General features: G+C 38.9%; 1 protein-coding gene across 2 annotated transcripts in view; it reads right to left on the bottom strand.

Annotated features, from left to right (window-relative positions):
* The window catches only part of stk32a (serine/threonine kinase 32A), a 63,301-nt gene that overhangs the window by 38,444 nt on the left and 12,852 nt on the right, over window positions 1-12,005 (bottom strand). For both annotated transcript variants that reach the window (XM_031725943.2, XM_039618928.1), the window contains exon 5: window positions 4,367-4,540. In XM_031725943.2, the coding sequence (XP_031581803.1) occupies window positions 4,367-4,540 (174 nt within the window). The remainder of the gene's footprint in view (window positions 1-4,366; window positions 4,541-12,005) is intronic.

The raw sequence follows: 12,005 nt of genomic DNA, 5'->3' as shown, positions 1-12,005 counted from the left end.
GGCCTGGTTTGAATCTGGCCTGCATGCTTTCCCTTGTGGGCTTTCCTGTCTTCTCTCCACTATCCTAACACAATAAAGGCTAAAAGCCCAATAAATGCACTTTAAAAAAATCAGACTTTATATGTTATAATTCCTAACTTGCAACTGAAGCTTTAACTTAGGGGAGTCCTAAAAGGCATTTAAAAAAAAAAAAGCCAAACGATTAATCCTTTAACGACTTTAATGGGCAGTCTGTTTCCTGACTGCAACATATTGACTCGTTAAGAGCATAGACTGGTTGACAACATGTAAGTTTTTCCATTATGAGGATTCTAAGAAACACTGAAATGCACCTGAGGATCCAGAGATAATTGTTGTTGACGTCAAAGAGGATGGGATGAGGTAAACAACCACAGAACACACACACACACACACGCGCGTGCGTGTGCACGGACAAACAAATACACACACATCCACCATGACATTCTTGCCATTTATCTTTCCACTTGTTTGGGAGGATTTGTCAAGTCTCTGAAGATGTCATCTAATTGAGACTCAGTCTAATGTAAATAATTCAGACTTCCCACAGAGATTTATGTTAAACAGTAAGTAATGCAGAATTAGGTTTACAAGATATAGGAGAACCAGAAACTGAGAAATATTAATGGCCCATAAAGCCTATGGACTAGTAAATCCCATTAATTTTTTTTTTAAAATGCAAAAAGTATGGCATCAAAATGTAAATTGAGTAAGTTTTTGCTTTAAATCATTTTTTGGACATATTTCAAAAATATTTGTGTTTGCTTGTTTTTATGACAGGTGGCTTAATAAACGTGTTAAGCACTATGTATATACTATATGTATGTGCTTTTGAACTAGTCATAATATGGATACACACATATTCCAACAAGCGCATGTGTGTAGAGAGTTTTTGTTGTTTAAATGCAAAAATGCCCTCAACTGCTTTATAAAGATTGCCTTTGACTAACACCTGTGATACTGAACAAAAACAAAAAATAAATGGGTAAAAGGTAGAAGTAAAAAGGATCAGGTGGTTGGGTACAGTTCTCCCTAGTTTGGTGTCTAAAGGACGTGATGTGGTAGTGCAAGATGTGACCATTTAGAATGCAGAATTTCTATATCTGACAAATGAAATTTAAAGCACTCATACTGTGCCATCTTCATTTTACTGTACAAATATGTTTTACGGGTCCATGTTTAAAAACCTGTTTAAAACCTGTACCTCTGTAGTGTAATAGCATATACAATATCAAACTTACAAAGTCTATTTTAAGGTAATATTATTTTCCATTAAACATATTTGAAAGACTGTTGCTAAGATTGACTGCTCCCATGGGACTGTTCATATTCCCATATAGCAGCAAACTATACCGTGCAAGAACTCATTATTGAAAATTACATAGATATGTCTGCTGATGTTGCCATTGTTGTCTCGTTATTATGGTACCCAGAATATAACTGGGACATAACTGCATAAAAGATATTTGCATATGTAGGTTTTGGTGCGGTTTGAGATCAGGGTAAAAGCCTTGAGCCACCTCCCATTATTTAGTTATCAATATAATGTCATTATTCTGCTTCTAAGGAATCAGACTTTCTTGTAATTTCTTGTATTTCTTGATCAATAGTTCTCTAGTTATGAAGGTCTTTCAAAGCGAGGGAATGTCTTTTTGTTGCTTGTTAAGCCACTTAACACTGACCTATGAATCATTCAAGCATAAAAAAAAGGTCCAAACTCAATGGATGAACCAGTGTTGTGTTGACACATAGCGGACATCTTGGCAAATAACTAATTTTAAATGGTATCTTCATTTCTAGCAGCCTGATGTAAAAAACATATAATTTCTTCTCATTTCTTTAGTTGAGTTTGAAAAATGGCCAAGATAACATAGTTTTACAGGGATCACATTGTATTTTTGTACCAAAGTGATCCCCAAGGAGCTATCATCATAAACAGTGTGTGCAGTTTGTCCTCAAAAAATGTAAGAAAACTGGATAAGTGGAAGGCAAATTGCCAGGCCTATTTACGGTAGATCTTAAGAAAAAAGCAGTAAAATATCACAGCAGAGATCTGACACAGGACCTGAGAGATGCATTGGCTCTTTATCCATCTACTGTTCATCAAAGCCTCATCAGAAACGCTGTCAGTGGAAGGGTGGCTGTCAAGAAGCCATTCTTGAGGAAGGGAAAGAGGAAGTAAAGACTGAGGTATGCCAAATTACACAGGAACTGGGCTGAAGATCATATGAAGTCATGAATCCAAATTAAACAAGCAGGAACTCCAGCAACACTTGAGAAACAATTATTAAAGCTGTTCTTCGTTTCTCAAGTGTTGCTGGAGTTCCTGCTTGTTTAATTCTTTCATCTTCTCCATGCACCTTGGAAGCAGGTGAAGTTGTGCCAGGATTTTTTGCTGTGATGAATCCAAATTACAAAATGTTGGTTCACTAGTGATTATTATTAGTGTAATAATCACGGAGGAGGTCAGGAGAGAAGTCTAACAGCGAGTGCAACAGTGAAACGGTGTCGGCTCTTTCAGCAAGTAGTGTTGGAGATCTTTTCAAAACAGATGGAATTATGAATACATAAAAGTACCATCAGATTTTCATCCACCATGCATTACGATCTGGAAAGCATCTGACTGGCTGCGGATTCATAAAACAAACATACATACAATATAGTTGCTCATACGAGCTGCAACATGAACTCAAACTAGACACAATCTGAGAAATTTTAATGTTCTACCAACTGATAACTTAAATAACATATGTAATAGTAAAGGGGTTTGTGTGTGTGTGTGTGTGTGTGTGTGTGTGTGTGTAGAAGCTTCAGAACTTTGCTGATATCCAGACATCATATGGAAGAAGCTAATGCAATGCGTATTCTACCTCTTGCATGATCAAACTTGTAAATAACATAATTAACATGTGATCGTGTTGCATGCGATTAATGTCATTATCATCATTGCTCCCCTAATTATCATCAAAATCATCAAAGACCAACGGAAAGAGAATCTGTACTTATAGCCATCTAAACAGGTGCATACACACACAAACGTCCACTGAAAAGCATTCGCTCGGCGAACCCAAGTCAGCACGTCCACGTCTGAGTGAGGAAATTATATATTCAATTTCCATACAGATGAGCTGAGAGTTACTTTCAGCTCCTCTTCCTATTTGAAGCTAATGAATGCAGATTGAAAAGATGTTGATTCCATCTAAACAAACGCCCCCAACACCTGCGCATCAACTGGCAAGACTGTCCTCTCCAGGACTGAAATAGAAAACATAATTTAAATATTCATACCCCTCAATGGGCTGAATGAATAAGCAAATTATTAATCCGTCCCACTTATTTCTCCTCCTCTCTTTCCTGTGGAGGTTTAAGAGCGTGGACAAGAGCAAGTAGCCTGCTTAACGTTAAATGGTGTAATTTGTTATCTGGGGGTGTTGATAAATTAGTGTTCTCTGTTACAGTGATGTTTCCTATTAGTCATGATCTGAGAAGGTCTCTCTTGTTCTCGGGGACAGAAACACTAAACAGAGGCCTGAGTCAGTGGGACTTAACTCAGTTAATGTGGATTCCCAATAAGTGGTGCACTGAATACAGAAATTTCATTGCTTCAGTGAACATCAATAGTGATAGCTAATTTTCATGGACTACTAATTCAAAAAATGTACAAAAACTTTCCTGTAAAGCATGCACCGGGTAAATGAATAGAGTTTTTTGTATGATACAGGGTTGCTGTATTGTTGTCTGTTATGTCATGAGTAAGGCATTTTTTTTTACATTTTGCACACTCAATGTACTTAATGTATTTTGGCAGCACACCTTAGCCAATAATGGAACATCTCATGTACTTTGAGTTATTCAGCAACTTAAAATAATAACATTTGGCAGTAGGCACGCTTTTATTGGCTCTGTGAGTTGTGGCTTTGCCATACCAGCAGATATTTCTGCCTGAAAAGCACTTAACTTGCATTTTGAAAATTAAGTAAGGCATCAACACAGCAACATAGATGAAACTGGCGCATTTGATGATGCCCATAGTCTCTGGCAGAGGGTAAACTGTTGTGTCAGGGATGACCTTAATGTCAAGACATCTTGACCTTGCCCAGTGGTGAAGCAGTATTAGGAAATTATGTGGATGAAAACAGCCAAGGAGAAAAGAAGAGTACGCAACGGCCAGGCTCTGGTGAAAAATGAGGCAGAGAAGCATAAGGAGGACACGTGCTGAAGACTATTTCTGTCCTGTTATTTTTAAAGACACGGAGGGCAACAAACCTTTAACTGCATCACTAAAGGTTATTACAAAAAAACTATATATTGAGTTATAAAAATGTCAGTTTATAGAAACACCTCTTACCTGTGTATGATGCGCTTGGTGCGGAGATATCCCAGAGCCAGAGCCAATTCACAGATGTAGAGTTTGACGGTGCTCTCTGAGAAGTGCACATTCTGTTGCAGGTGGTAGCGCAGGTCTCCGCCCAGAAGCAGATCCACCACCATAAACATGTCCTCCTCATCTTGGAAGGAATACCTATAAGGAAAGATAAGTTGAAGAGAGAAGAGTGATGGTAACAAAGAGCCAGGGAAATGTCGAGAAAACTGGAGAAAGAAAGAAAAATTGAGGAGACGTGTAAGAGAAGGAGGGAAAAGAACTAGGGAATCAAGAGGTGATAAGCCCATCAGCAAAAACATAAGATAACAAGCGCAAATTGAACTCATGCCAGGTTTGTGCACCTCAGGCAAATCAACCTTTTTAACATAATGTGTAACACCTTAGTATACAAAGTTTGACAAGCACAAAAGGTTCAACAAAACCTTTCGGGGTTTTAACAACATGATCTCTATTAAAAACAACCTCGGAAGCCTCACATACTCTCCGAGGACAGGTGCTCCTCTAAGTCTGGGCCTTAAAAAAAAATACTCATCACAGTCTTTCACATTGCAGCACATGCTGTCTACGTGACGCCTGTGGCAAAGTTTATTAACCTTCTGTCAGGGTCCTGAGCTCGTTGGGTTTTTTTTTCCTTCTCTCCCTTCCTCTCTCTTGCCTCTCCCCCTTTCCTGTGCTCTCAGGTGAAGTTTGGGATGGTTCCCTGATCAGTTCCCTAATCTTTCTGTAAACTGAACGCTTTGGTCTAGGTCCTGCTTCAGAGTCCTTTGACAAAGCTTTACTCGTTATGACACTTTTAAGGCTCAGAGAACTGAGAAAATCCCACAGAAGTGGCTACACAGCAGACATGTGAGACAGCTGAAACAACACTCCTGGTTGAGCACTTTTGTACAGCTTAAAGAAGAATTCCAGGTGTTTCCCCCATGTTTAGGGAAATGGGGTTTGTTGGATTGACTGAAAAGTCATAATAATGGGAAAATGCCAGGCTGAAATGCGAAAATCTCCTCTCAGATGACAGTTTACAGAAAGTAGACATTCTGGACAATGTCTACTTTTACAACCTTATTTGTTTGGGTCATAATTATTAATCATAATAACCTGTCAGTCAGTTGTAATAAATATCCATCCATCCATCCATCCATCCATCCATCATCACTCAATTTAAAAATATAATGTCAGCCATTATCATCCTTATACTTGTATGGCAAGGATAAAAACATGTGCCTTCTTAGTTGTCTCCACATGTCATTGTATCATGAATAGCTTGCTAACTATTCTTGTTTCCTCTTAAATTGTCCCTGGGCTCAATTTTGCATAGTTTTTACAGTACACTGTAGTTAATATTTGCCTGTATATGCCTTAGTCTAGTATTGGTGTTAATCTGTGAAGAATGCGCTGAGTGTGACTGCGGTCATCAGTCTGCTCATCCCTGAAGCTCCAGCATGCACAGCCAGCCTGTCTCAGCGAGAAGTCCGCTGCGTTGCACTTTGAGTAGCTGTTGCACAAATAATTGATTTTACATGCTGAGCTTCTCACCGGGGCTGCACTTTTTATTCACTTCATTTAAACAATGACTTAATTAGTTTCTCACCCACGATTAATTTATGCAAAAACTGTATAAAAAAATCGCAGCTGCCTACTTTTTTTTTTTCAAACCTCGCCTAGGGTTTTGTTCTGCATACAGTTCGCAACACAGTGTCCTACATTTCCACGCTCATATCTTGCATAAAATATCAGATCTGCTGCTACACTCGATTGAAATGTGGATTTAATCGGATGCAAACAGCCTACAGCTTAAATTGTTGTATTGTTGAGAAGAGTCTTTCTGTTATTGCTGGCAGAAAAGGATCATCGTCTTGGCTAAAAGTCAAAGTGTAATGGCCAAGGATGGCTTTGGCTGTCTTGGTGAATACCCTTCCTCTAGACCCTTCACATTAAACTGAAGGTGAAGCTTTTCTGCACTGGATGGATGGAGATTGATTGAGCTGACTCCAAACTGTCTACTATGGCTCAGATAATGCTGAGACCACTCAACATCTGATTGCCGCAGCCTCCGAGTTTGGAAAGACTATCTGTGGCATGGACATCCTGGAGATGCATATATTTATATGCAAAAATAAATATTTATCCTAAAGATAATCCTATTTCTGACCCTCTTTAGGATATCCTATTTACCCCAAAGTCAACTACACTGAATCAGGCAAAATATGGTGTTTTTGCACCAGCAAGGTGATTCCAAAAGAGATCTATGCCAAAAACTTGTCATATCTCAGTATGGTTTCCAGCGTATCCTTAAAAATGTGTCAAGCCAAAATAAATACAGCAGATGAACAGTATCTGGAAGTCATGTCCTAATGAATAAGAAAATAAATCCAGCAAAGACGTGACACAGGACCTCAAGAATTAACCAAAGCCTCATCAGAAACTGTCTCAGTGGGTGTAGATGTAGGAAAGACTGAGGCATGTCATATTACAGAAGAATTTTAGTGAAAATCAGTGCAACAGTTCTTATGGAGTGAAAAACCTATATTTGAAATTGGCAAGAGGTACAACAGTGAGTGTTTACAGCCATCTGTAAAACACAGTGGATGCTCTGTCATAGTTTTAAGATTGATGGAACTACAAAGGCAGAAACGCATCAGATTTTAATCCACCAATAATGTCATCTGGAAAGCATCTCATTGTTAACAGCTTCATTTTTCAGTATAACAACGATGCCAAACAAATTGCCAATGTAGTAAAAGCATAGCTGGATAGAAAAACACACAATGGAACGCAATCAGTCATGGATTGGTCTCTCTAGAGCCTGGACCTCAATAATGTGGGGGGTTCATCTTGACACAGAATAGAACAAAAGGCAGCCAAACGTCAAAGAAGAACTTTGAATGTCCTTCAAAAACTCTAAAGAACTATGTCTTAAAGAAATTACAGAAAAGCTTGTCTAACAGAGTTCAGGTTGCGATGAAGAATAAAACTGGTCATACAGAATATTGACGTTAAAGCTCATTTGCATTGTACAAACCGTCGCTGTGTTGGGACAATGAGAATAAAAATGTATTCGGAAAAGAGGAGACCTTTAACGGGAGTCTACCAAGATTTTATTCTGGAAAAGAAAAGTTTCAGCTGCTGCAGATATAACTAGAGTGAAAGAGTGGTTTGGCATGTATGCTTGTGTGTGTGTGATGAAAGAAAGGGAGAGTGAGTTGGAAAACGATATGACGCTTGAGTCTGGCACAGAAGGAAGAGACACACATCAAACCCGCATCATATTAACGCCACACTCTCTGCATTGCTTCACTTTGATGCAGGATTTGTAGTTTTTTCAGATGACACAACTCCAACTGTGTTCATGGAGAGTAAAAATGTTCTAGCTAATTATATTGCTCTAGTTCTGAGTACAAAGATACGTGAAGAACTAATGAAACACACATTTGGATATGCCAGTCTAGGTGCTATGCTGTTACTGCGTACAGCAATTACAGAAGAATTACAGAAAAATAAACCGTAAGGAGTTAAATAGCAGGAACATGTATGCAAATTTTTAAATGCGATGCTGAAAATGTGTGAAATACTGATGACTGAAAATCTGATAAAGTTGCAAAAAAATCTTGCCAAAGACTCTTAAACCAAGATAGGAAAAATAGGCCTTTTTTTGTTTAAAGTGTGCGCCAGACACCTTTTAGTGTTTGCCGGATAGACTCTATTTTTACTCCATCTACTAATCGTTTGATTGACTGTCTTTGCTTCTCATTTGCTCTCTTGCTGTCCCTGTTTCTCTCATCCCTTCTCTCTTATTCTACCTTAGTGTTTCTCTCTTTCTGTCACACATACGGAGTGTAAATACCTCTAACTGAGCCGACTTAAGGAAGTAAAGAATACAACGGGACTCTGTCACAAGTATTTAGGAGACACAAACGGGACATTAATTGCTCTTTTTCTTGGCCACAAAACAAAAAAAGGAGTTACTTGTTTTATATGTATACAATGATTTTATGTCATGTATACTAGAGATATCATGAGCCAATCTTACGGATTTCTGTTTGTGTCGATTTAAGTATATTTTAATAGACTGAGATAAAAAAAAAAATGAGAAAAAAGGGTAACAAATATTGGACATTCCTATTCTTTGCCTTTAATTCATTATTCATCCAATTAGTTCATTAATTACCAATCACTTGCCAGATACCAAATGCATTTAGGCATGCAGATATGGTCAAGATCACCTGCAAAAGTTCAAAGCAAACATCAGAATGGGGAAGAAAGGTGACTTAAGTGACTTTGGATGTGGCATGGCTGTTGGTGCCAGATGGGTCGGTCTGAGTATTTCAGAAATTGCTGATCTACTGGAATTTTCATGCAAAACCATCTGTGGGTTTTACAGAGAATGGTCCAAAAAAGAGAAAATATCCAATGAGCAATAGTTCTCTGGATGAGATTGCTGTGAGGTGATAGGAAGGCAACAATAACTCAAATAACCACTTGTCAAAGGCAAAACTGGACAACTGAAAATTAGAATAATGTTGCATATTCTGGTCATTCTTAGTTTCTGCTTCAACATTTGAACAGAAGTGTCAGAATTTGGCATAAAAACAAAATGAGAGCATTGATCCATCCTGCCTTGTATCTTGTATTCAGGATGTTGGCGTTGGGGTTATGGTGTGAGGGATAAAGCATCATTTAAACACCACAGCCTACCTGAGTATTGTTGCTGACCATGTGCCTCCATTTACGACCACAGTGTGCTAATCTTCTGTTGCGTCTAGCAGTACAATGCACCATGTTTCAAAGCTCAAATCATCTCAAACTGGATATTGAACATTACAATGAGTTCACTGTACTCATACGGCATCAGTCACCAGATCTCAATCCAGCAGAGAACCTTTGGGATGTGGTAGAGCAGGAGATTTGCATCATGGATGTGCAGCTAAAAAATCTGCAGCAATGTTTCCGGCACCTTCCAGAATCGATGCCATGAAGAATTAAAGCAGGTATGAAGGTAAGGGACCAAGGTGTATCTAATAAAGCAGTGTGTGAGCATAAATGCATTTTTTTAAATGTTTCAAAATCAAACTGTGGATGGTGCTCTCACTTTACTTGCGTTACAGGATTTAAATTTTCTTGTCACTTGTTAGAGGAAAGAGAAATACAAGAGTTTTTTGGGGGTTTTTTTTTAGTTGGTTGGTAGATTATCAATGGTCAGAATAAACCATGTATAGTATTAACGCACACGTTAATATGAAAGTTCAATGTATTACTTGTTCAACTACTTGATGAGTTCACAACTTTGTGTTGGCTTCAGGGCAGCGAGGCCATCAAGTTAATCGATATCACTCTAGAGCCGTCCGTGAAACCAGTTTAATCGAGTAGAAAACCAACTCTCACGCTTGGCTGATGTTTCCATGTTTTCCTGTCCCACTAGGATTTCCGTCAAAGAGACAAGGTGGTAAAAACTGAAAGGGCTTAGCCATAATTGGGGGTGGGGATGGGGGTGTGGGGTGGAAATGTTCTGTCCTCCAGGAAAAGGAGGAGTGACTGACTTGCCAAAGTCTTCCACATAAAAGAGACAAACCATAGTACACTCACACAGACCTATCTGTTTGTATGGTTGTGGTTTTTGCGCTGCGATTAGAGTGCATTAGGTTTTTTTTTTATGATAGTTGATAATAAATAACATCGATCTGGAGATGACTGACTTAGTACTAATACAGCTCTATAATTCAGCTATTTCAGCACTGTCTCTTTAAAAAAGAAAGAAAGAAAGAAAGACACAGTGCTTGTGAATGTGCTCTCCATCTCAGTCGCTCTCTGACCATGGGGAGCTGGTACTTGGAAGGCAGTTGAATATGAATGAAGTCTTTAGTGACCTGCTGCCACTGCTGTCAAAATGAATTAGAAATGGCACTGATTATGTTGTTTGCCACAGGTAGAGTCTGGGTCACAGAAGCTACCTGAGTTACCACTGACGCTGTCTCATATTAAAACTGTGCATTGCGCTGATCACTGTATGTAAACGAAAACGATCCTAACAACTTAGAGAACCCCCCGTCTAAATAACCTTGTTTTTAAAAGTGGTAGTCCAATCACAGCTGTAGTAGTTTGCTTTTTCTTTTCTCAACACATTTTTTGTTGTATCCTAGATTAATAGCAGCTAGACAGATAAAGTTTCACAAAACTTGTTAATAATGGATGACATAAACAACATAATGGCATGAAGATGAAAAGCTGTACAAGAATGAAATGGAAAATAATCAGCCAGCCAGTAATGGGAGTCCCATCTCCATTTGCCTTTGCACCTGCAGAAAGAACAGACATCCATAAGCAAATAACGCTGTTGATGCTTCAACCACAGTTTTGGGCTGACAGAAGCCAAGAGTCATCAGGCTGCAGATTAGCACCTGTGCATTATGTTGAAACTGTGAAAAACTTTTCATTCGCTTTCCTGGCATCGAGCCTGCTGTCTCTGTGTCGCGCTCGCTCTCTCTGTTTCCTCAGCTTGTGTTTTAACCGCTCCCACCTCCATAATATTCTTCCTTTCTGTGCCTATCTTTACTGTGCCACACATGCATTTCAATGTGACCCCTTTGGTGGCTTCCAGGCAGCCGGTCTGATGGGAGAGCATCCGCCACGGAGCTTTTAGAAGCAAAGACACCCCGGGCCACTTTAGTAATGGAAGAAACCACAGGGGCTCACAACCTAATGGTAACGTGTCCTTACAAAAAGACTCCCTTTTTCCTCTGTCAAAGGTAACAGTTATGACATGTAAGGCTACACAGTTAATGAAGTAATACTGAATGTGCTGCAGTTTCCAAAGGGAATTATATTTTCATCACAATATAAAGCGCCCTGAGATGACTTTTGTGTTGAATCAGAGCCATATAAATAAAACTGAATTGAATTTCTATACGGTATTGAATGGAACTCTCATCTAGTACATACTTAAATAATAAAAGGAAAATAATATAGCCACTGCCTCACTTGTATTTCTAACACTAAATTTAATATTGAAGCACTTACGACAGACTTTTGGTCTTTGCAGTAATCCATCTTCCATACACCTTTTGTGAAGTTAATGAACTAAAACTCCCTCTAAACTGCTGAGTGATTTTTGGTCATTAACATTTATCTATTGAATGCCCGCAGCATAACAACCACACCAGTGAATCTCAGTGATAAAATGCCTAATCAGGACTTTGTTGTTCACCAAAGAGTAATGCAATTATAGTGATCAGACATAAATACTATACAGATGCACACACGCCTAATCTGACCACCACACCTTGTTTGAAATGGGCAGAGACAGTCAACCGCTCAGACTGTGACATGCCGGATCGATGCCGACAGCCCGCCGACCTTCCTCCCACCCAATCTTCCAACACCTCCCTGTGACTGACAGCTTCCATCAGTCTGCGTCTAACGCTCCTTCAGCACACAAAAAAAGAAGTGCATTGCTAAATTCTTGCCCTCACATATATAAACTAATACACTTAAACCAGCAATAAGAAATAGTACTTCAATCATTTAGCAAATGATAAAAATATTAATCAACTAACTTGTTTTTTAGCATTTTTTTATCAGCAGGTTTTCCTACTTGTGTGCCTGCGTCTTC

The sequence above is a fragment of the Oreochromis aureus genome, linkage group 10, assembly GCF_013358895.1.
Source record: "Oreochromis aureus strain Israel breed Guangdong linkage group 10, ZZ_aureus, whole genome shotgun sequence".
Taxonomy (NCBI): Eukaryota; Metazoa; Chordata; class Actinopteri; order Cichliformes; family Cichlidae; genus Oreochromis; species Oreochromis aureus.
Note: the sequence above shows the minus strand (reverse complement) of the source record. Positions and strands in the feature narration are given on the sequence as shown.